We start from the raw sequence: 23262 nt of genomic DNA, 5'->3' as shown, positions 1-23262 counted from the left end.
AAAAAAAAAAATTCCATTTTGACTCGATTTTAGAAACTAGGAATAAAAAATTGCAGTTGTGTCGAGTTCAGGGGCAAAAAATGTAGTAGTTAGTTATTTTGGTTAGAAAACGGAGACAACTTAACGGTTTGGAAGTTGGGGTTGTGAATCAAGTTAAAATAATAATAATAATAATAATAATTTTAAGAAAGCAAAGTCAATCTTCGCATCAACAAGTCTCTCTCTCTTTTATCTACTAGATAATTACCGCGGCATTAGTTACCATTTCACCGACATTTTTTTTAATACTTTTACCATAATTCTGACCCATCTTATCCTGTTTTCAATATTATTAATTTGATTCATTACATGTATATAACGAAATCATTAACTATTTGCTCACCAATTATGTTAATCTCATAAAATTTAATCAAAGCATTTTATTCTTTCAACATTTCTTTTTTTAACACTTTTTTATTATATGTAAGGCTGCAGAAAATTAACAATTTTATTAGTAAATGAGAGTATTTTTGAGTTTCTCCTATTTTTTAATCCACAAATTAATAATAATAAGTTCTTCGTCACTTAAAATAGAATACCCACTTAAAATAACAAAAAAAATTATATTTATCGAGAAGTGCAAAATTAAAAAAATTCACTTTTGATTAAATGTATTACCTTAATTTTCGTAATATTTAATTGTTTAATGTTCACCTTTATTAATATTTTTTTTTCTGTTTTTTAATAAGCAAGAATGTTATTAATTAAGGTGAATTAAAACTACATTTCATTAGTTCCATTTCTTTTTTTCACAAGAATTAAAAAATGATTGAAAGTTGAAACACATCAATTTTCTAAAAATACATTACATTAAAAAAAAAATTACTTTCTTGACTTGGTTAATTTATTTTTTATTTTATTTTAAAACTTAATAATAAAAAAATAATTATCAAAGTCATAATCTTAACAAACTCATGGAGAGATATATCTGTAGTTTATATTAATTTATGTAATAATAATTAATTAAGTTTTAATTTTCCATAAACATGTGTTAACCATGTAAAATTATATTTGTGTTTACATTATTTTTAATACCAAATGCTGACTTCAAGTCTAAAAAAAACTTATTTTTCACTAATTGCAATTAGGTCTACAAAAAGTCACCACCAAAAGCTAATTAATGAGGAAAAAAGTATCATATTTTTATCATGATTTTTCTTAATCTCTTTTGATTGGGTATTAATTAGGTGTCACATTCCCTACCATTCTTTTCAACTATGTGTGAATGGAGAACAATGTTATAGTAATAATTATTATTGTTAAAAATATATATATGTCTATTCTAATTTTTTTTGTAAATAAATAAATTAAATCAATTAATAATATTTAAAGTCAATTAGAAATGTAATATTAAAAAAAGACAAAATATTTAACTTTATAGGAATTCTAATATTTTTATTTTTATATAAAAAAAGAGAAACAACTATAATTCAAGTAGTAATATTTGGACTTATTTAGACTCTTAATATTTAAAAAAATCAATAAAAATAAATATTCTTAATAACTTATTATTATGACAATAGGATAATGTTTGAATGTATAAAAATTTTTTACCTTCCTAGCAAATTAAGTTCTTGGTTTCGAATTTAATTGAGGATGCTTACCGTCCAACTAATATATTATTGATAACTCAATTCTTTTGAAGTAGAGAATACTTACCTTATAAAGGTGATATAGTTAAATAAACTAATGCTAGTCTCTCAGGTTATGTATATAATGTATAATATTATATTATAGGCAAAAAATTAATAAAAAATTGTATATATAAAAACTAATTACAGTACTTACGATCAGCATGGCCGTAGCTAGGATAATTATTTTAAAGGAGCCAAATAAATTTTTCAATATAATTTTTCTATATTTTTAAGAATCAAAATGTAATTTTTTTAAAAAAATTTCATATGGTAGCATAGGCTCTCTCGGCGTCTGTCCATTGGGCTCTGCCCTGACAATGAGTACAGACAATACACAACACACATGCAAAAAAACTAGCGTATAGAAATTGATCAATATCAATTTATTCCCCCCGAAATTTTAATTTTCTGTAATTGACTTAAGCCTGATATTTGTAATTCGTGTAACAGATTAGAAATAAATAATTATATAACATATACTATTAACTGGTAAACCAACTTTATCCTAATACAAATATTTACTGATTATACTAGTTCCTACGTTATATTTATCGTCATTTTCTTAATTAATTACCTCTTTCAGTCTTTATCAGAAAATTATTTTTTACTTGAGAGAAAAAAAATTGAAAAAAAGAATTTCCAATTCCAAAAAATGAGACCAAAATCTTCTTGAAATATATATATATATATATATATATATATATAATAGAAAGTTGAGATATAAAAATTAAAAGAGATGTTGCTGAGTTTGGTCGCCAAGTTTTTGATAGCAAAGCGGTAGAAGATATATATATATATATATATATATATACCATCTGGTACAAGTTTTATTACTTTTATTTTTCTTTCTTTTTAGTTAAAAACGCTAATCTAACAGCTTCTAAACAAACCAGAGAAGATGAAGAAGAAGAAGAAGAAGAGAGAGACCAAATAAAATTATATTTGACTGAGAAGAAGCAGTTAAATGATGGATAGACATGGCTTAATTAGTCTCTACACGTGCACTTTGTTCGCAAAAGCAATTAATTAACTGTTATATAGTTAGGTCTGAAAGGTGATCAAATTCCTAAATCCTTACCTTAAACCGTCTTAGCAAGTTTACCAACCTCTTCTTCCATCCCCATTTTTGTTTTTTACATATACATTTTAATTTAATATAATCATAAACATGCATATACATACAATATGTAACCTAAACTTTTCTTAACCATTTTTAGATTTAGATAAGGTTAGGGTTAGCAATCTCCTCTTCCCTTTATTAACATCTTATGATAAATTAGAATTTCTGACTTATAATTTTATAATAAATGGAAACTATTTGAATCACGTGATCCTAATAATTGTGCATACCAATTCACTAATTTAACTGCAAATTATTTTATGAATGTTTTTTTTTTTTTCACCTTTTAGGTGATAAGCATCAATGGCTTTTGCATGATGTAAGTGAAGTATTATATCATAAAGATTTTTTTTTTTTTTTTAGCTTTGATTTCCTTTTTATTTAGTTCAAATAAAACTACTTGTCATCTTGTTTTTCCTAATTTTTTTTCTGAAATCAATTAACCTTTAATTTACATCTAAAAAGGTTTCTTCGAAGCCATTCAGTATTATTTGTAAACAAAAACGAAACAAATTCACAAAAATTTAATGGACAGAAAATTGAAAACCAAACCACGAAGTGAGAAAATGAAGCTACTGCCCAATTACCAAAAATCAAAAAAGAAAATACAAAATCATAAATTTTCTTTGATAATTAAGCATATAGATAATAAGAAAGAAAAGAAAAGGGCTAGGTGGGTTATCAGTAGGGGTTGTAGGTTAGAAACTTAATAAGAAGACGTTGAAAGCAGAACGGAATTCACCCCACCAAGCAACCTCTTTTCCTCTCTCTCTCTCCCGCTCCTCTCTCAAAATATATACACTCTGATTACTTATAACCCTTTGTTAGCCTAAACGTTGCATCAATCGCTGGTATATCTCTCTCTTCCTCCTCCCTTCAATACCTGAACTGCTGGGTCTTCTTCTCTCCTACTCTCTAACGGAAAACACATACTCCATCTCTCTCTCTCTCTCTCTCTCTCTCTCTCTTTATATATACTCAAACGTCAAACCCCTTCATATTCATACATATATATAGCTAGCTAGGGTTTCTTTCTTTCTTTTGATTTGCTGTTATTGGTTTCTTGAATTAGTAAAGATCAAATATGTGTAGCAGAGGTCATTGGAGACCAGCTGAAGATGAAAAGCTTAAGGAATTAGTCGAACGCTATGGTCCTCATAACTGGAACGCCATAGCCGAAAAGCTTCAAGGAAGATCAGGTTATTATTAATTAATAAATTAAACTTCATTTTATTTTTCTTTTAATTATGCATGAAAATAAAATAATGCAATTCATTGATTTTTCTTGGAGAATTCTTATTTCAGCCTTATTTTGCTCCTATGGGCTACTGAAACCGAATCTTTTTTTATCAGTTTTTAATTAATTGTTATATATGAAAATATAAAACTGCCATCTAATAATTTCCTCATGAATTTTCTCATTTTTATAAGCATTTGTATCTAAAATATTTATGGGGTTATTAATTAGGTTTAAGGAAGATTGATATTGATTTATATGTTAATTATAGAAAAAGAAACTAGTTACTGGGAAGTTCTATATTATTAAGTTAATGTTGTGATTATGACTAAATAATAACAAACACAATTGTTTTATATTATGAAACAGGAAAGAGCTGTAGGTTAAGATGGTTTAATCAGTTGGATCCAAGAATCAATAGAAGCCCTTTTACAGAGGAAGAAGAAGAAAGACTGCTCGCTTCGCATCGTGTCCATGGAAATAGATGGGCTGTTATTGCAAGGCTTTTCCCTGGTCGAACCGATAATGCTGTGAAAAATCATTGGCATGTTATTATGGCAAGAAAATGTAGGGAAAGAACGAGACTTCAAGCTAAGAGACCTACTCATGCTCATACTTTATTAAACCATGACCAAAAACAATATTTTTCTTCCACCAAAACTGATCAGAGCAATCATTTCTTGATAAATTGTCAAAATGAAAATATTTCTTCATTCGTTGGTAAATACTGCAATAGGTACTACAGCCATCAGTATCCTTCTCTTCACAATAATTTTCATCGATCATTTTGCCAAGCAAGTGAAAATCCGACTCATTTCCAAGGTATAATTAATTAAATTATGTTCATTTTTTATTAATTTCATTTTGCTTCATTGTATGGTTTAATATCAAATATGTTTTTTTTTTCGTTGGATTAATTAATTAATTTAGCTTCAACTGATGTTAAAAATTCAGCATCAATCATGTTTTAATAAATCATGTGCTACATTTCTAACTTTCTTTCTTTCTTGATTTATACATTTCTAAATTTAAATGTGCAAGAAAATACTAATTCCCTATGCTTTAAAATATTACAGGTAAAAAACAAGCAGTTGAATTTTATGATTTTCTCCAAATAAACACAGACTCTAGCAAGAGTGAAGTGATAGACAATGCAAGAAGAGATGATGAGGAGGTGGATCAAGAGGCCATGGAAGAGCAGAGAAAAGCTGGTTTGCCATTCATTGATTTTTTATCTCTCGGAAAATCCTCCTCGGAGAGCATGCCAAGCAGGCCGGCCACCCGGTGTCTCGGTGATCATTGACTTTAGATTACATACGCTGTAAGCATACAGAACAAATTAGAGTCTCATGTAGCCAGAGATACACTTCAATTCACATCTCTATCTATTTAAGAATACTTATCATATGTAGGTATTATTTTAGTGGAGAAGCATGCAAAAATATTGTATGCTTATATATATATAAAGCAAAAAGCTTTATACAAAAGATTTTTTAATGTAAAAGTATTATGTCAGTGAAAGCTGAAATCTTTCAAATTCATGAAATTTTTTTTTGGTTTCATATACAAATATTTATATGGATCTCTCCGTTCATTACATTCCATTTAAGATTAGGAATATGCGTAATCGGACTTGTTCACTTCGAACGGTTGATTCATCGATTTTTCCTTTGCTAAGAATTAATTGTTTGATGGAGTTCTAATTAACTTCCAAGATTATTGCATATGCTTATATATCCCTCTTCGATCTTATTTTTTGTTATCTCATCAATGTCATCCAGAGATTATAGTGTATTTTTTTTTTATTACATATAGCAATGGCTAGGGTTGTAAGTTACATTATAATTAATCCCTTTTTCTTAATGCCAAGGAAAAAAAAAAGCTACTAATCTGTTCCATAATACTTGTTATATTTGGAATTTTATGTCTTTTAAAAAACCATTAAATTTGTCTAAGTTGCAATAATTATTGAGTAAATTGACTATATTACCCTTACTTTAAACAAAAAGATAGGAGTAAATAAAGAGAGAGAAAATCTTTTTAAAGAATTGAAGTAATAATTTTTAGACATATACAAAGGGTAAATATGGAAGAAAAAAATTTCTCCTTGAAACCACAAATGTGATAAGTATTTTAAAACAAACCATTTTCTCAAATATGACAAGTATTACGGAGGTAGTAATCTTAGAGCATTAAGTATGGAAGTTTGAGCTTTTAATTAAGATGAATATAAATGTGATATACTCCGTAATGTGATATTAAATTGTAGTATTTTACCAATAATGTATTGAATGAGGTGGCAAGCAAATCCCGATTAAGGTGAAAACATAGATTCGTCCGAGAAGCACACTTATTAAAGGAGTAAAGCACATTTAGTTTTTACCATTAAAAAGAAATTATACTATTATTTTTCTTGAGTTTAATGAATAGATTGTTGAGAATCAGCGTTTAATGTTTAAATTCTCGATTTTTTTTTTTTTTTTAGAGTAGCAAGGGTAAATGTGGTAATTAGACAATTCACCTTTTAAAATTATTAGTTTTTTCAAATGTGTTGCATGTTATTTATATTCATTGTACATGCATTACATATATTATTAAAAATCATCAAATTTGAATAAATTAACAAAGCAATAGTACAAAGAACATTATTTTATTTCAAGCATAATTACAAATAGAAAAAAAAATTTAAAAATGAAGTTTGATTTATTGATGAGTAAAAATGAAGTTATAGATGATTTTTTAATTGTTTTTTGGCACTTAAAACAAAAACATTAGAATAGTAGTGCAATTATATTTGAAAAATTCAGATAATATATATATATATATTGAACTAAATTACAATAATAAATTATCTTAAAAAGTTCATATTGAACTAACATATTTTTGTCACTTAAGTTTTCAATATTATAGGATCCCTTATTTATTTTTTTAATATTATAAATTTTAATTGAGTTAAATTTCCCTCCCTTTATATTAGTTATAATTAAAATATTTTCAACCATATATAGTTTTATACTTACTAACATCAACAATAATTAATTTCAAATAACAAATAAACTAAATATATAGTATATTATTTTCTATAAAATATTAATAAAAATATACACATTTTATTAATAAAAATAATATTATTATTAACTTTGGTAATTGATACTTATTATAATATGTTAACATAAATATAATTTTCTTCTTGTAAAAAGAAGTGTAGATAACTATTTATATTGTACATAATATTTACGTGTATTATACATTGCCATTATACTATTTTATTATAATAATAAATTGATAAAACTATACAATTATAATTGTAAAGTAAAACTATAAACCATTAGTTATTATTAATATTTTATAGTCATAAAACCTAAAAATTCCAGGGAAAAAATAAGGTATTAAAATCTAAAATAAGTTATTAAAAAATAATTTTATTGTATACCTCCGAAAAGTTAAATAATTTTCTTGAAAGCATACTTCCTAGAAAGTTTACATTCTTGGAAGAGAATTTCAAAAAAATAAAATTTCATAAATCAAATGAGACCTTAAAAAAGAAAAAAACAATAATATTATTGTATTTTAATATAATAATTCATAAAAAAAATCTAAATTTTTATATAAATAACTTTATATTTTAATTAATTTGAACACTATTCTTGTGATATTGAACTATATCAATTTTGAATTCTTGTAAAAATGACATATCATTTGAAGTGCAATTATCTCTATAATTATTATATTTAATCATGCTTTTTGGCTCCCATAATTATATTTATATGAATTTAACCACCTAAAAAAAAAAAATCAACAATGTAATAAAAGATAATTTCTAAATTGAGATCTTGACAGGACTTATAACCAACCACCCATATCTATTTCTCCATTATCAACGGTCCCCAAACTTTTATTTGTCAGCTTAATTAATTATTAACTTTCTTATTTCAAACATTCAGTTCATTATTAATCCTTTTCTTAATACGATTTCCACATGCTAATTATTTCTTCACAATTATAATATATATATATATATATATATATATATATATATATATATATATATATATATATATATATATATATATATTATATATTAGTCTTTTTATGACAGCAAGTATATATTTTCAATTGAACAGCATTGAAAGAATTTCCACCGTCCAAACCTCTTACCGAGCATAATTCAAAAAGTTTTTTATGACCAATGAAAAAATTACTCGTTATAATAATCTGATTTGACTCGACAGAAAAAAAATAATTTTATATATTATTTTATAATAAACATTGAAAATGTCTAAGTTAAATTTAATTTAAATTACAAAATCATATATGTGTATATATATAATTTTCATTCTTTTTCAATGTTTTCAACTGATTAAAACACTTGCCAAAGTTAATTTCCTTTATATTTTTCTTAAAAGCTTTGGGTACTAGAAAAATACTTCCAACTGAACAAAATATTATTATTTACATTTGATAATTTATACAGAGCACAAGGGATATTATATAGTCTATATAGCGTTGAGTTCAAATTTGATAAAAAAAAATTCAAAAATCAAAACTTGACTCGAATTGAATCGAATTTTGATTTTATACTCGAGGTTGGCTCGAACAGATCCTTTGATTTTAAAATTTTAAACTCGAACTCAACTCGAACAGATCCTTTGACATATCGAGCTTCACTTGATTTGTCACTTATTTTTTTAAAAAAAAGTTCATTTATTAATAATAAAATAAAACTCGAACAAAATTTGAAGTCTCAAATATTGTGCTTGACTTGCAGCTTGAACTTAATAAATTATTTTTTAAAAAATATTATTCTATAATTTTATTTTACTGCAAAGACCCTTTGTGAGCCACTAATTCAAATACGTTATTACTACTAATTATAATGTAACAAAAAGGTTTCACATCAAGAAGTCAAATTTGGAACAAAATGCCATAGTTATTTTAGAACAGAGGCTTCTTTCCATTCAACATTCCCAGCAAATGATCGAAAACTCGACCTCCTGCATCTCGCAGACCAGAATGCATGTATTCGTTGGTTATCCATAATCTAATACCTGCTATCTGAGAAGCTGTCTCCATTGCCAGCTTGAAATTAACATACATATCTTCATAATAAACAGCAGCTGCAACAGGAACCTGCCACCATTTACAAAATTAGTACAACCAGCCAAAGATTTAAACAGTTGAAGTCGATGTTTTCATTTTGAAAAAGTAAAAATGGGATTCCAAAACTATGTTTTAGTCGTCATATTCCTTGCATTTTCAGTTCTATCAAGAAAATAAAATAAGAAGTGAGCATTCCAGGCCATTTAGCAAAGTTGAGATTTTTATTGAAAGAATCCATGGTTAAAAATGACTCGAGAAGATTAGCCGGCAATAGAAAAGGAGTACACCTTGTTATCATTCAGCACGGCTGTGTCATAGAGAGGTGGCCAATCATTCTTCTCAGCCAATAGATTAGCAGCATCTTTAAACTTTCTCAGTGCATGAATTTCATCAAACATCCATGGGAACACCATCTGCAGAAGAAAAGATCCCAGATACCATAACAAACTTCAACTGATGCTTTAAGAAAATCATAGCAGATATTAGATCTAATTAAATGTCAGGAAGAAAGAAAAAGAAAAGTTCTTATCTCATTTAGATAGGTTAGATTTAGCATTAAAAACATAGGCCACATGTCGGATTTAACACAGTATCATGGGGAAATTAGGTGTCTTTTTTAAAGACTCTGTCCAGAATTTATAACTGCAGGATAATCTAATCATGATAAATGGCTGAAGGAGCAGAAGAACATGAATAAACAGAAAGCTTTCAAAAATTATTCACAACAAATGAATCATTTCTGTTTACTCAATAGGAATTACTATCACTATCAACATCTCATGACGTTAGGAACACTATTTCATTATCCGGGTTCATAATTTTTTTCACACTTCCACCCATCATTTTCACATAAAAAAAGATTACTGTTTCTGTTTTACACATCAAAAGAAACTGGAAAAGTCTCAAAAAAAAAAAAAAAAAAAAACATCCACAATATGTCTGACTAATGTCGGTCAGCTTCCCCAAAAAAAAAAAACAATCCGCCATCTCAACATGTGCAACAAAGTGTTGAATTGAAAAAACCAATGACTTCAATAAAATTTAATAACTGCATATACTATCAGGAAGATACTGAACCACATGGGTAAATTAGGCCATGTACTTATTGTTTCCCAAAATTACCCTGCACTTGATATGCTAACTTCAGTGACTGAATGTAGATATTATGTTTGCTTGATTTTTCCTCAAACAATGTTAAAACTTATACAAACCTCCCCAGTGAAATATACTTGACGACCTTCTTTCGCAGCCTTGATTGCATCAAATTTACCATTATTTTCTGCCAAAATTCTGTATGCTGACCAGCGTGATGAAGAACCCTTGAAAACCAAAAATAAAAATATTAGAAGGTTGAGCTTGAGAAAAGTTCTCAATAACCAAACTTTAGGAGTTCCTCTGTAAATCAACATTAGAATTGCTTGGATTTCAATAACACAAGCATTGTGCGCTTTCATAACAGTGACAAAATTCTTTTCCACTATATACAAATTGTAAAACAAGCCCATCAATCAGAAAGTAATTACTGTAGGAGAATTATGAAATCTACCTGGCAGTATATGGGTTCATGCAGGAGAGCGTAAAGTGGATTTGAATCAAAATCCAACCAATTTTCAAACTGCACATAATACATTGCTTAAAATTCACTCTGAAAAAGCCTTGCATCAGGGATCAGCAAAACAACAACCATAGTCTTACTGCTTTTAAAAAGTAGCTGCTGATTTCCTTTCTTGATCCTGGAACTATAATGGGATCCCACACCCTCTCAAACCTGGAGGTTAGAAGAAAAGGAAAGAAATGTAAAATAACAGTTGACAAGAAAAATGTTAAGTTGGAGATGAAAAATGCATGCTGATGCCTTACATATAGTGAAGACGTTCAAAACCTGCACTGGATCCTAAACCAGAAAGACCAAGAGTTTGCAGTCCTCTTGGAGTTAAGATTCCTCCAGATGGAAGAAGCACCTATACAAAGTGAAAAAGAGAGGAGAATTGGCGTTCAGCGAAAGAAATTAGAAAAAAAATATCCAGAATATGCAAGATCCTCACCCCGCCTCCTTCAGATTCAGCCAAATAGTTCACAACTTCACGAACAATTTCAGCATCCTGAGGAAACCTCTTGTAGTACTTTTCATTCTGGCGAATAACCTGTTCACAGCATGCCCTATAGACAATATCTGCAGTGCATCCATTACTTATTGGGGGGATTCCTCCAGTTAGAAGAACTTGTTTTAGTCCTTTTGGTGCAAAACTCAAATAGGTTACAGCAGAAAAGCCGCCATAGCTCTGAAAAGTTGATAGACAGAGAGAACTATCAATAATTAACCAGTCAAAAGGGATTCCTTGAACATAAATTGGAAAAATAACGGAGGAATAAAAAAAGGAAGCATGGCAGCAAGAGCAAGAATTGAGAAGATCAATGATATATATCTAAAGAATATCACTATTATAACATCCACAGAGGAAAGTAAAACCAAGAAAGGTTAGTATCTTAGTACCTGGCCTAAAACCGTCCAAGGTCCAGCATCAGGAACAAGTCGAACTCGAATAAACTCAGCATCATTCACTATATTGTCAGCCCGAAAGTATTTCAAGTATTCAGCCAGCCTCTCTGGAGAATCCAGTTGCAACATTGAAGATGTTGTCAAAGGAGTTGATAAGCCTGTTCCTCGCTGCAAGAGAATAAATTAGCAGTGGCAATAGATTATGAGAATAGGAAGTGCATTTCAGTAGAAATACATATGAGGTAAGTGTCCACAATCCATGCCTGATCCATGAAAATAACACGGAATTCTTCACATGCTTTATGTACCCATCCACTGGCTTCAGTTGGACGTGGGCATTCAAAGCCAGGTCCACCTTGTAGAAATAATAGGTAAGGCAGTGATTGTTCTTCTTTCCCAACTGGAACAAACAGTTTGGATCAGCACAAAATTATAATAGAAGAAAGCAGTACAAAATTCCTTTTTTTTTTTTTCTTTTTTTTTTTTTTTTTGGGGGGGGGGGGGGGGGGGGGTGTTTAATCAGCTTCCAATTGATATAGCTATAATCTAATCTAAGAAATAATTCAAGAAATCACATAACTGCTTCTGATGTTCAACGTGTAGATTTTCATTGTTTAGACTGCAGAATAATACGACATGCACAAAAGATTTCAAAATAGTAACTTCGATAGAAATCATCTATAACTAGAGACAATTTAGCCTATTATGCAGTGCTGCTTGTTGTGAATGTGCAGCCATCTTAATTCTTAAGCTCGTGCATTCTTGTGAAAACAATATCAAGAACATTATTAGCATCAATTCGATATAAACATCAAGTAAAAATAAGAGGCATATGGCATGTATAATACATAGCCAACCTCCAATTACTACTACAACAAAGACAAAGTTTTTGTAATCACTAACGCCAATTAGCAAATGAATTCGTGGATTGCAGTTGTGTCCATATTGGGAAGTAGGTGTCAATAAATAGACCAATGATCCAACTTAAAGACCAGATTTTTAAATGTACTCTGCTAATCATGATAAGTTTTCAATCGGAATTCTACAACCAATTATCAAATAATGCAAGTTGATTACGATTTAAAGACAAACAATCTCAACCATCTTATATTCTCCTCCATTTCTGTTAGCTACAGAGAAAATGCAAGTAACCTAAAAATGTTGAACATTCTGTGTTGTTCTTACTCAATCAAGTGTAATAAGTATATTGTTTAGTTGACTTTAATACTTGACTTACTGAAAACCTAAAATAGCTTGAAGTGACTTGATAACAAAACAAAATCAAACAAAGTCAATCAACAATCAAGAATTCGGCATATATTGAATTGAGATAGTACCAGTGACGACTTCGCGAGCGAAAATGGAGATCTTAGTACCATTACGATCAGCGGAATAATCTAGAGGAACAGTGAAACGATGGTCACGAAGCCGTAGGTCTGGAACAGAATACCAAGTTCCGACGACGTGCTCCGGCAGGGAATTGGAGGCAGTGTCATTTGCTTTGGCCATTGCAGCTAATGTACGGAGTGCGCTCCAGCAAGAATAGAAGTGGACAAGTTTGGAGACTGAAAGTGGTGAAACTGCGCGAGGAGATAAGAGCGAGGAGCAGGGAAAAATGATGAGTGGCTTTATCAAAGAGGGCGGCGCGTAAGTTGCAAGCATTTTTGGGGAAGTGTGAGTTATCTGTGAAGCGTTTTTGTCGGAAGTTGACACGTGTGATATCTTCTAAATTTTCCCTAAGGGGAGCCTACGTTTCTTTGATCATTTTTTTGCCTTTTTGGTTTTTTACTCTTACTCTGTTTTTGCTTCTTCTTCGACTCCGTCTCGTCTTCTTCTTGCATTTATGTGTTGAATGCTCGTTTCTGCCATAACTCATAGCTGTTGCAAGTTTGCAACTTGCAAATTACATGTCTCATTAATCCTTTTAATTAATAATTCTGATTTAATTAAGGCAATGTAAATAAGGAATTATCAAACTAATTTTCACTAATTTTTCTACAGGTAATTTCATTTTATATGCATAACTTTCACCTCCCAATCAAATCACAGCTAAAGAGCAATGGTGCCTTAAAGAGATTCTATTGCTAAATTACAAGGTGTACACAAGAAATGAAAGACAATTAGTAAAAATTAAGACAGATTATTAGTTTGCCTTAACCGGATAAACTAAGGTACATGGAAGTCGCGACCCCAAGCGCGTAAACTCCAATCGCCGCACCGACCAAATCTATCCTGGACCTTGTCACGGTTCCAATCCCTACAATCCCTGCTGCTCCTATTGGAATTCGAGCCAAAACTGCCTTTCCGGCATTGCCCACAACGGCCTCCGCGTATAGCACCACCGCCCACTTCTTAAATTGGGCCGGCCCCAAAATCAACTCCTCCCCCTCCTTGTTGAGCTGTTGACGAGCGACGACTCGGAGAGCTGAGTCGATTTGAGTCCGAGATGGCGGAGACGGGACCCACTTGAGGATTAGGGGATGTTTGTGAGAGGACGAGATGGTGGCATAGATGTGATCGGAGGCTGTGGTGAGTTGATAGGGCAAAACACCTGGGAAAGCGTCCTGAGTTAGTGAAAGGCAGTGTGTGTAGGCTGAATCACAGGCAGAGTTAAACTCGGGCGAGTCGGTGAGTATAGTATTAACCCGTTTAGAGGCTGATATGCCCATTATCTTCACTTTTTTTCTCAGCTCTTAAAAATTCTTCCTTTTTATTTTGCTCATCGCGTCTTCTGAGTTACGATTTCTTGTGGATATGGCGATAACCCGGCAGGAGATGAAAGTTTTGCCTCAGGACATGTTTGAAATTACTTTTTTATCCTTTTGCTCCGCTTCAACCTTCAGCACTATAAGCTTGTTTGGTAATAAAAATAAATCTTCTTTTTTCCTTCTCAATAATGTTTTCTGCCATTGTCATTCATTCTGCCAATTAGGGCTAGATTACGCCAATTAGGGCTAGATTACGCCAGGCAATTTTGGCCTAAACACAATCATATTCCACTGGATACTATTAAAAATATATGTAATCTTTGAGTTTACAAAATTGTGAACTCTTGTGCCAGATTTTCAAATCTGATAAAAAGGGCAGCCCGGTGCACGAAACTCCGGCATTGCGCAGTCCTAAGAAGGATCCTACTAGCCAAAAAACAAAGATACACAGCATAAAGCAATGAGAGCTTAAGTTAGATATCTAATTCTTAATATGAAGCAACAAGATCTGTGTTCATTTTTCTGCAGTCTGATCCTGCCTTGCATCTTCGTCTTCTTGACCGGAATAGAACAGTAAAGCCAAGCAAATAAGAACATCTGTGAGGATAAGACCCACCACATCGAAAACAAATTTCGGCGCAAACAAACCCCATACCTACGAAGGAGTATGAAAATGGCTAAACATTAGTATTATTGAATATTGTATTAAATGATTAAACATTTTTATCAAATAAGTGTCGTTACCATTAAATGCCGCCTTTGAATGGTGACGCACATTATAGTTGCTGTGACTGTGATGGCGGTTATGAGTCCAAACATCATATACATCTGAAATATAGAAGATGATCCATTAGCCTTTGCTAATGGTAGAAAGGAGCAAGACGTGTATATAAACATAAATGATGAGAGATTTCGTAAATAGATATTACAGGACCTCCCAAAATAGAGAGTTAAAGTAAAAATATCAAGCAGAAGCAGAGGAAGGAACCTGGAAAAGCCGCTTGAAAACATAACTCTTCTCGTGTTTGTTCTGGCGACCCAATGAATGTTGGTGCACAGCAAGGAATGGAAGTCCAAATATAGGAAGAATGTGAGAAAAGCCAAACGTATCAATCATAAGAAGGATCGCTTGACGAACAAGGACGAACTCATCAAACCTGAAAACATAATGTGGGATTCACATTATTCATTGATTGGCAATAACTGTTAGTACCATTTAATGGCAAGATCATCAAATCACGTCAAATCCCCTTATGCACATACACATATCCAAACTCACCCGATAAATGCAGAACCATAACGGAGGCCATCAAAAGCACACCTGAAAAGTTGTAAAAGGTTGTGAAATATAGATGCATATATTAATAAAGCGATTAATATTAAGATTTACTAAACTGCACATAGCCAATGAACTTCCTGTCTTAGGGAATGAGCTGCAATAGTTATCAAAGAAACTCAAGACATGGTAGACTAGACAAAGGCTTGGCCCATACATAATCATCCCAGTAAATAACGAGCATCCTGTCTTACCAGTGACCCGTGGCGAAAAATAGACATACTGCCAAAAGATTCCATTGTGTGATAGCAAAAGGATTGAAATTCCAGGTTTTAGCAGTCCCACTGATGACATCTTCTTCCATGCTTTCCAGTCTCACTATGCAATAACCTGCCAAGAAGAGCCTTTTATACACATGCACAAATCATTTACACAGAAGAGGGAACACTCTAATGAAATCTTCAAAACGTGCAAATATCAGAGAACAGGGATCTAAACTTAAAGAGACCAAAAAATTTCATATGCCCAGACAATAATAAGATATAAAATTGGAGCTAAGGGATCCAATATAAAGAATAAGAGTTTGTTTGGAATTGAACTTATTGCTTTTCCGGAAAAACACCAATTTAGATGTTGGAAAAAGTAATTTAAGACTGTCATTTAGCTGTTTTGAAGCTTTATTATTAAACATATGAATTTCACCTCAACTTGAACTTTAATGACTTCTACTCAACATTTCAAATAATGTGTTCTTTCTAACAACAGCTCAAACAATTAAAGCTATAACAAAGATAAGAACCTCCAATCACGGATGCTAATGCAATCAAGGATCCTTGTTTTCCTGACAGAATAATGATTGTTGAACTCCAAGCAGATGACATGGCCACTGCTTTAATTATCAAGCTACACTTTTTATCCAAAGTTTTCTCTCCAGTAAAAAATTGGCCAAATGTCACTAACAACAGTTGAACTAGACCGATAGCATATACTATTCTGGGGATGTAACTTCTTCCAATTCCTTGAAGCAACAGAGCCAGACTTGATATGTTGCTTTCAGATCCCCAATGCACTGCTATAAGTATATAGCTTAAAATGCTTCCCCATATAACGGAGCTCCACATTCCCCGACAATAGTTACTTGTTCTGTACAGTAACCATGCTAACGAGATGAGACCCAGAATTGGCCCAATTTCAGACAAATAAATCCATATTGGATGGCCTGGGGCAATTCCCAGCATCCATGAAGGAGATACATTCATAAATAAGGAAGTGGCAGCCTGCTTTGACAGCCCTAGTTCAATGGTGAATCTGAGAATGGAGATTAAGAGAAGAAAAACAACTGCCTGCAAATGAATCTCTGAAAACAGTCAGTATCACAAAAACAATTCAGCAAAGCTTTTCTGATCAGTTATCAGAAAATGCACTTGTGCTAGTAAATATTCAAGGTTGCAGATACATACTTCAAATAGCATCCTCCTTTTCATGATTGAATAGCGCAACTTGATAATGCCAGTTGTGGCCAACAGAAAATTTGCCACTTTTCCTTCTTCCACTGAGATCAAGGTTTAGAAAAGAAACATATAGACAAAATAAAATGTCAGCCAAAGCAAGCAAAGAGAAGAAAAACATGGACAAACATTCTTGAAAGCGTGAATATTTTTAACTTACAAATATAACTATTTGAAAATAAGCTGCATGCACGTATTGCCACTATAAATGTAGCAAATATTAAATCAAAGGAAATCCTAGAATCTCCAGAAGAAGAATGAAAAATATGCGGCATGTTTTCCAGCTGAATAGCAAGGAATATGATAAAAAGTGATATTAACATAATCACAAGACCAGTGCCCATCATCTTCAAATTAAATTCAGTCCATTTGGAGCGCGCTAGCTCAGAAACATTTGATAGAAACTTAAAATAAACATCAATTTGACTTGAAAGCCCAGGCAACAAGGGGTGGCAGCTTTCATTTTTATATAATAAAGCTTCCTTAGTGCTTGACCATTTCTCCTCTGCCCTATTATATACATCTGATATGTGCAGCAAGTCATCAGAGGAAAATCCAATCATTGATGAGGCTGAATAGACATCAATGTATCTTTTGACCTACAGAACAGTTAATAACGTTAGCATAAGCTGGAAGGCAGGTGGAAACAAGAGTGACATATGCAAATAAATTACAGCCGGTAACTGCAAAAAATTATATCAAACTTCTTGTCAATTGAACTAGACATAGATCATGTTTTTTTTTTTTTTTTGAAATTCCACATTAGTATCCTTACACTGATTTACATTCCGATGGATCTCAGGGCTACCTTTTGTTCGAATAAGTATCCAAATATAACAAAAGGTACTACACTTACACGTATCTTAGAATTCCAAGACTGGTAAAGTAAAAGTACCTGCCAAGAATTGATGCACAGTATGTTTGCATAATTTTGCACCCATTCTTCCAATTTTGACTGATTTTTGCAACTTCCTACTTGGGTGCCCTCCAAATTCCATGTACCAGCACCTAAAGCATATAGCTCAGGATTAACACGACCAATACTGAAAAGAGAGCAAAGGAGAAAAATATAGAAAGGCAACTTGATGAGCATTGATCCTGGTAGAAAGTGTTGCAACAACTAACATAATGATACAGTGAAATACAATCAAAGCTAAGAATGCAATCCCAATAGAATTGGCATACAAGAACTTTTTGCTAGGGCCAAATGACAAATACATAACTGAAGGATATGAAAACTTGTTGAGATTTTAGGAACCATAAATATATGAACAAAAGTGGAAAAGCACATGAATGTTACTAAAGACTTTCAATTCCACAAGGAACACAGATTATCCATAATGAATAAATGCATATAATTCCCGTAAACATATTGGTTACATAAACAACCATGTTTGGCGCATTCAGTTTTCCAGTATTTCAGATATAACAAATAAAGAAGAAAAATAGTAAAAGGGGCTAGACTATATACTAATCGTAATTTTGTTACACCAAAAACATTCCTGATGATTACTAGCACATTTGAATGACTTAATATAAAGTATATGCTTGCTCCAGTAAAGACAACCTATGAAAGCAACCACGCTAAAGGAGATCAATGATAGAGCATAACATAACCCTAGTTCTAAGCAATACATTTAGCATTCTGCCAACACCAGTGACTTGCCACGGCATAACAGAAAGCATGGAGGGGTCAGATCAGATCTGTTTCAGTCAAGCAGTTCCAAATTCATCACACAAATAAAAACAAGTTACATGAATAAAGTGATGTAAAAGTTAAAATTCAAGGATGCTTACACGGCACCTTCCAAATGGAAAGGAGACACCAAGTAAAGCTGACACAGTCACTGCAAAATCAAGCTGCAGAAAGTTACCTCAGTAAGTACCTTTCGCAAGAAGAGCAAGATTTGAACGAAATCAAGTTAAATCCTAAGCTAGAAATAGAACAGCATCCTCACCTGTTGCATGGAGCCAACACACATTTTCTTCCCATCCTGAAATTGGAATAATGGAGAGTCACTCAGGAGAAGAATTAACTAAAGCGTGGGCACATAAGGAGTTAACAATATTCATTTCCATCTGTCACTCAAACACTAATGTTTTTCTTTTCTTGCAGGATAGAAGGGATGACACGAATTTGGAATATCCATCAAAATAATTAGAAACATTGTCTAAGCTATGTCTCTTTAAAGTTTTGATCACTGCAAAATGATTTTATATTTGCAAAATCATGTTGACACTTCTCATCATTTTCCTATACCTCACTCCACCTCCCTCTCCCTTTTTCACTTCCCCTCTTGCATTGCTAAATTTGTGAAGAAGAAATATGGTCAAACAAACTAATAACAAGGAGGAGAAAGATAGTATAACATTAATTTAAGGCAAAAACAAGATGACCAAGAAGAAGAAATATATATGAAATTGGGAGATCACAGATGATTTTGAGCTACTAGCATGTATATACAGTTAAAGACAGCAGACATACCGAATCTAGTTCACAGGAAGAAGTGTCGAGTTCAGATGGAATGGAAAATGGAGGCTGCTTAAAACTCATGGCAAAAATTGATGTTTCCACCTGCATAATGTTATTCAAGAGTCCACTTAAAACTAATGCACGTTCTAAAAAAAAGTGTAAAATAAGAAGATAAACAAAATCAAGTTTCTGTAGGAAACGATATATAGCATACCTCTTCTGAACTTCCTCCACCATGATCACCATTAAGTGTTTGTCCATGGTCACCCATCACAAGAAGAAGGGTATTCTCATGCAACCCACCTGGCCCAGATTGGCTCTCCAACTCTTTGATTACTTTCTGAAACAAAATATGTGGCCAAGTTAATATATAACTAAAGAGTAGATATTTGTAGATATGGCACCTACTCCATTGTAGAATCAAGCATGCCCAAGTCCTCTAGCCCCATGCTATTTCAGGGTGAAAGAAGATCACATGTCAAAATAGATACATTTTCGACATTAAAGACAGGATGTTACACCTCTAACAGCTTCATAGGGCACATATGAACACAGACACAACTTCCATATTCCATGGTTCTTTGCTCTCTAACCGCCAAACCTTGATTTCCCGCACTGATTTCATTGCTCAAGCATAGTTCATGAACCAAAATCCTCAAAAAAAATTCTGTTCGCTTAACCTAGGTAATCTTGCTACTTTCTTCAATGTTTAATCTGATTATGTTGGGTTCACAATTTGTTAACCATCATGAACACACTACAATCTAGATGCCATAGAATTGACATGGAGGTCGCAATATGTATCTGAAGTTGAATTATCAGAAAATAAAAATAAAAATAAAACTTCCAAGTATTCCAACAAATTCACAAAAAAGAAAAAAAAAAAAGATTTTATGGGCGCTGTAACTTAAAAAAGCTTGCTTCAGACGGAGAAACAAAGGTTAAACCAGAAATAGCCGTTTAGTAACTGAAGAATCATAAAACTAAAGGTTGAATATAAATTGTTGCTTGATTAATTTCACTAAGCTTCGTGAAAATTTAATTGTTTAAGAACCACAACAGAACAAAATGGCATAACTTTGAAACAGAATGATATACAGGAGTTTCATAAATCAAAAAAGTCTGACCAATTTATCATTAAGTGACATGCCAGGCTATGTTACTTGGAGTAGGATATACTCAAGAACACAAAAGCAGCTCCAATTTGAAATAAATAAGAAATACCTCTAGAATGAGATTGTATTGCTGCAACTTTTCTATCATCGGCGTAGAATCAACACCAAATATATGCCCGGCATGATCCTGTATGTTATAGATAAAAAGAATTCAGTTTCCCCAAGGAGAGGGTAATCGAATTTCTAACCTTGAGCATTAAAAAGGAACTAGATGGACTATTTTGGAAGTGTTATTCCTGAATGGTATTTACTCAGATGTAGCAACAAACAATTAGGGGCAGGGGGAGGAAAGAGAAAAAACTTCATAGCCAGGTTTATATCTCGTCCAATGAGTACAAGTTCAATTCAGACACTATTCATGAGAAGAATCAATTTATCAGTAATTTGCTATAAGCAATCATTACATATGGGGTTGTAGATAGAGAATGACGATTATACATGTTTGTCTTGAAACTAGCAACCATAGTTCATTAATTAAAAAATAAAACAAACATTAGGTATTTATCAGAAGGAGGGAACAGCTCTGCAAATTTATGAGCACAATTATTTCTTTTTCTAGTTCCTGAGGAGCAAGCAAGCATTACAGAGTTGGATCACTGAATTGCAAGATCAGCACATTAAAAGGAGTAGCTGTAGCATACTGATATCTACTTAAACGCATGCACCCATCTACAAGAATAATTTACTTATAGACAATACACAAATTATAGGAATTTGCATTGATAAGGTACCTCAATCTTACCACACCAAGGAAATGTGCAATAAGAACATCCCAATCTTCTTGATTTAGGGATGGAAGTAGATGGTCAATGCATCCATTGTCAACCTGGAAAATTATAATTTCTCCATAATCAATAGAAACATCAATATAAAGAACAAAAACCACTAAAATGATGAGTCAAATGGCATACCGTGTGAAGATCTTTAACATTAAAAGATGGGTAAGGATAAGATTTATTAAAATGATGAGGGAACAATTGAATCCATGTGTCATCACCCATCATCACTACTCGCTTCCCATTTATAACCAACTGCAATTGGCATAGTCACATGAGAATTAAGATATTCAAAAAAAGTTCAAATTCAAAATATTCCAGTGACTAAAACTCAAATTATGAGAAGAAAGTTAAATATATCCCAGTCTCCGATAGGAGATCATAGGCAAACCTGATGTATAAAATTATCTTCAACAATTGCAGGGGCACCAAAGCTATTTCCAACATCAATAAAAGTTGGCAGTCCACCAGTGGTCAAGCCCTGAAAATCACAAGGGATAAAAAGAGCAGGAAAGTTATTTGTTAATAGAAACTGAGAAATTCAACCAAGGAGGCATCAAATGTTAAAAAGAGAAAATAAAAACTATAAATAGACCTTCAAACGTTGAAGACTTGTAGTAGGGGGATCTGCAATAGCTTTGAAAATCCTGGCAGATGATCCTTGTTTAAATGCCATTTTTTGTAAAACGGGAAGCTTATCCATCCATGGCTTCGTCTCTATACGAGTGAAAATCAATATTATTCAACCAAAACGAAATTAACTGCCACCGGTAGGAAATATGTTTAAGAATTGTAAGAATAGGGTTTAACCTGGGAAAAATGTGCTAGGAGCAACAAAATCAAACCTGAAACAAGAAATTACTAAAGAAATTCTCCAAATATCAAAACTTTCTTGCAAATTAAAAAAATAAATAAATCCCACGTACCTGAGAGCATCAAGAACAATAATAACAAGACGATCCACAGCAGGTTTAGTCCAGCAGTATTGGTCTTGATCAATATTGCTATTATTTAGACCAAAATCAGCAGCAGAAGAAAAGTTATTGTGAACGGGTAAAACGCAAGGAGATTGATAAATGTCAGAGCAGTGACTGTAATAGGGAAGTTCAGTTCTAGTAAGCAAGAATCCTCTAGTGAATATCAGTATACCCACTACATGAACCACCATTATCACCCAATAGTACCATCTTCTCCACCTTCCCTCCATTTTTCTTTCTCTTTTTTCTGCTCCCTCTCTTGAGAAACAGAAGTAGCTCACCCAGTCAAGCCGAAAGCGTTTTTAATTAACACCGAAAGATGTTTACTTTACGCTGTCGTTTAGAATATGTCGTCGTTTTTGAGTCGACAATTATAGATTGTTTAGGTAAGTGCCGTTTGGGAGTTATTTGCTAGGTTCAGACAGTAAAATAAGGCAGTAAAATAAGAAAACAGAGAGTTATTTAATCGTTGGAAAGAGAGTTTGAGGGAGAGTACGATTTTTGAAAAATTATTTGAGATGTTAAAAACTCGTCTAAACACTTCAATTTTTAATACTTGTGGTGTAAGCAGAATTAAAAAATTAATATTTAAAATTATTTATAATTATATTTATAAATTTTTCATCACAAAAATATTTTATTAATATTTATATTTAACAATATCAAATCATATAAAATAATATTATTAAATATTTATTTATCAAAAAAATATTTATTATAATTTCTCGTATGATATTAT

General features: G+C 31.9%; 4 protein-coding genes across 4 annotated transcripts; 1 reads left to right on the top strand and 3 right to left on the bottom strand.

Annotated features, from left to right (window-relative positions):
- Positions 1-3497: 3497 nt before the first annotated feature.
- On the top strand, positions 3498-5592 carry LOC149498788 (transcription factor MYB54-like). The gene is made up of 3 exons (XM_089717897.1): positions 3498-3992; positions 4400-4852; positions 5107-5592. The coding sequence occupies exons 1-3, from the start codon at positions 3878-3880 to the stop codon at positions 5331-5333; spliced, it is 795 nt and encodes a 264-aa protein (XP_089574023.1). The 5' UTR covers positions 3498-3877; the 3' UTR covers positions 5334-5592.
- Positions 5593-8863: 3271 nt separating this feature from the next.
- On the bottom strand, positions 8864-13545 carry LOC105628435 (alpha/beta-Hydrolases superfamily protein). Its single transcript, XM_089719883.1, has 10 exons — positions 12968-13545; positions 11894-12030; positions 11625-11798; positions 11176-11412; positions 10991-11091; positions 10826-10898; positions 10677-10745; positions 10342-10449; positions 9418-9543; positions 8864-9160 (listed from the first exon to the last, which is right to left on the bottom strand). Exons 1-10 carry the CDS (start codon positions 13290-13292, stop codon positions 8966-8968), a joined length of 1545 nt encoding a protein of 514 aa, XP_089576009.1. The 5' UTR covers positions 13293-13545; the 3' UTR covers positions 8864-8965.
- Positions 13546-13693: 148 nt separating this feature from the next.
- On the bottom strand, positions 13694-14461 carry LOC149498787 (uncharacterized). Its single transcript, XM_089719884.1, has one exon. It carries the CDS (start codon positions 14297-14299, stop codon positions 13784-13786), a length of 516 nt encoding a protein of 171 aa, XP_089576010.1. The 5' UTR covers positions 14300-14461; the 3' UTR covers positions 13694-13783.
- A 141-nt stretch (positions 14462-14602) lies between these two features.
- On the bottom strand, positions 14603-22802 carry LOC149498786 (Alkaline-phosphatase-like family protein). The gene is made up of 20 exons (XM_089719881.1): positions 22473-22802; positions 22357-22391; positions 22142-22263; positions 21938-22027; positions 21682-21801; positions 21513-21596; positions 20820-20897; positions 19810-19935; positions 19608-19697; positions 19081-19116; positions 18927-18982; positions 18018-18165; positions 17283-17721; positions 17075-17166; positions 16414-16957; positions 15869-16004; positions 15618-15659; positions 15327-15495; positions 15083-15166; positions 14603-14993 (listed from the first exon to the last, which is right to left on the bottom strand). Exons 1-20 carry the CDS (start codon positions 22751-22753, stop codon positions 14853-14855), a joined length of 2913 nt encoding a protein of 970 aa, XP_089576007.1. The 5' UTR covers positions 22754-22802; the 3' UTR covers positions 14603-14852.
- Positions 22803-23262: the final 460 nt, after the last annotated feature.

The sequence above is a fragment of the Jatropha curcas genome, chromosome 1 (assembly GCF_041381405.1).
Source record: "Jatropha curcas cultivar XTBG-Jc1 chromosome 1, XTBG_Jcur_1.0, whole genome shotgun sequence".
NCBI classification, from domain to species: domain Eukaryota; kingdom Viridiplantae; phylum Streptophyta; class Magnoliopsida; order Malpighiales; family Euphorbiaceae; genus Jatropha; species Jatropha curcas.
Note: the sequence above shows the minus strand (reverse complement) of the source record. Positions and strands in the feature narration are given on the sequence as shown.

What these genes read in the sequence shown, in the direction of transcription:
- LOC149498786 (XM_089719881.1), bottom strand. Translation starts at nt 22,753, where the DNA reads ATGGAGGGAAGGTGGAGAAGATGGTACTATTGGGTGATAATGGTGGTT. An exon ending in ATGTTAAAGATCTTCACACG is followed by an intron (nt 21,597 to 21,681) that starts GTATGCCATTTG and finishes ATAATTTTCCAG; the next exon opens with GTTGACAATGGATGCATTGA. An exon ending in TTCAAAGGCGGCATTTAATG is followed by an intron (nt 14,994 to 15,082) that starts GTAACGACACTT and finishes ACTCCTTCGTAG; the next exon opens with GTATGGGGTTTGTTTGCGCC.
- LOC149498787 (XM_089719884.1), bottom strand. Translation starts at nt 14,299, where the DNA reads ATGGGCATATCAGCCTCTAAACGGGTTAATACTATACTCACCGACTCG.
- LOC105628435 (XM_089719883.1), bottom strand. Translation starts at nt 13,292, where the DNA reads ATGCTTGCAACTTACGCGCCGCCCTCTTTGATAAAGCCACTCATCATT. An exon ending in ATGAACCCATATACTGCCAG is followed by an intron (nt 10,450 to 10,676) that starts GTAGATTTCATA and finishes TTGGTTTTCAAG; the next exon opens with GGTTCTTCATCACGCTGGTC. An exon ending in CCGTGCTGAATGATAACAAG is followed by an intron (nt 9,161 to 9,417) that starts GTGTACTCCTTT and finishes AAATGGTGGCAG; the next exon opens with GTTCCTGTTGCAGCTGCTGT.
- LOC149498788 (XM_089717897.1), top strand. Translation starts at nt 3,878, where the DNA reads ATGTGTAGCAGAGGTCATTGGAGACCAGCTGAAGATGAAAAGCTTAAG. An exon ending in AAAGCTTCAAGGAAGATCAG is followed by an intron (nt 3,993 to 4,399) that starts GTTATTATTAAT and finishes ATTATGAAACAG; the next exon opens with GAAAGAGCTGTAGGTTAAGA. An exon ending in AAATCCGACTCATTTCCAAG is followed by an intron (nt 4,853 to 5,106) that starts GTATAATTAATT and finishes AAAATATTACAG; the next exon opens with GTAAAAAACAAGCAGTTGAA.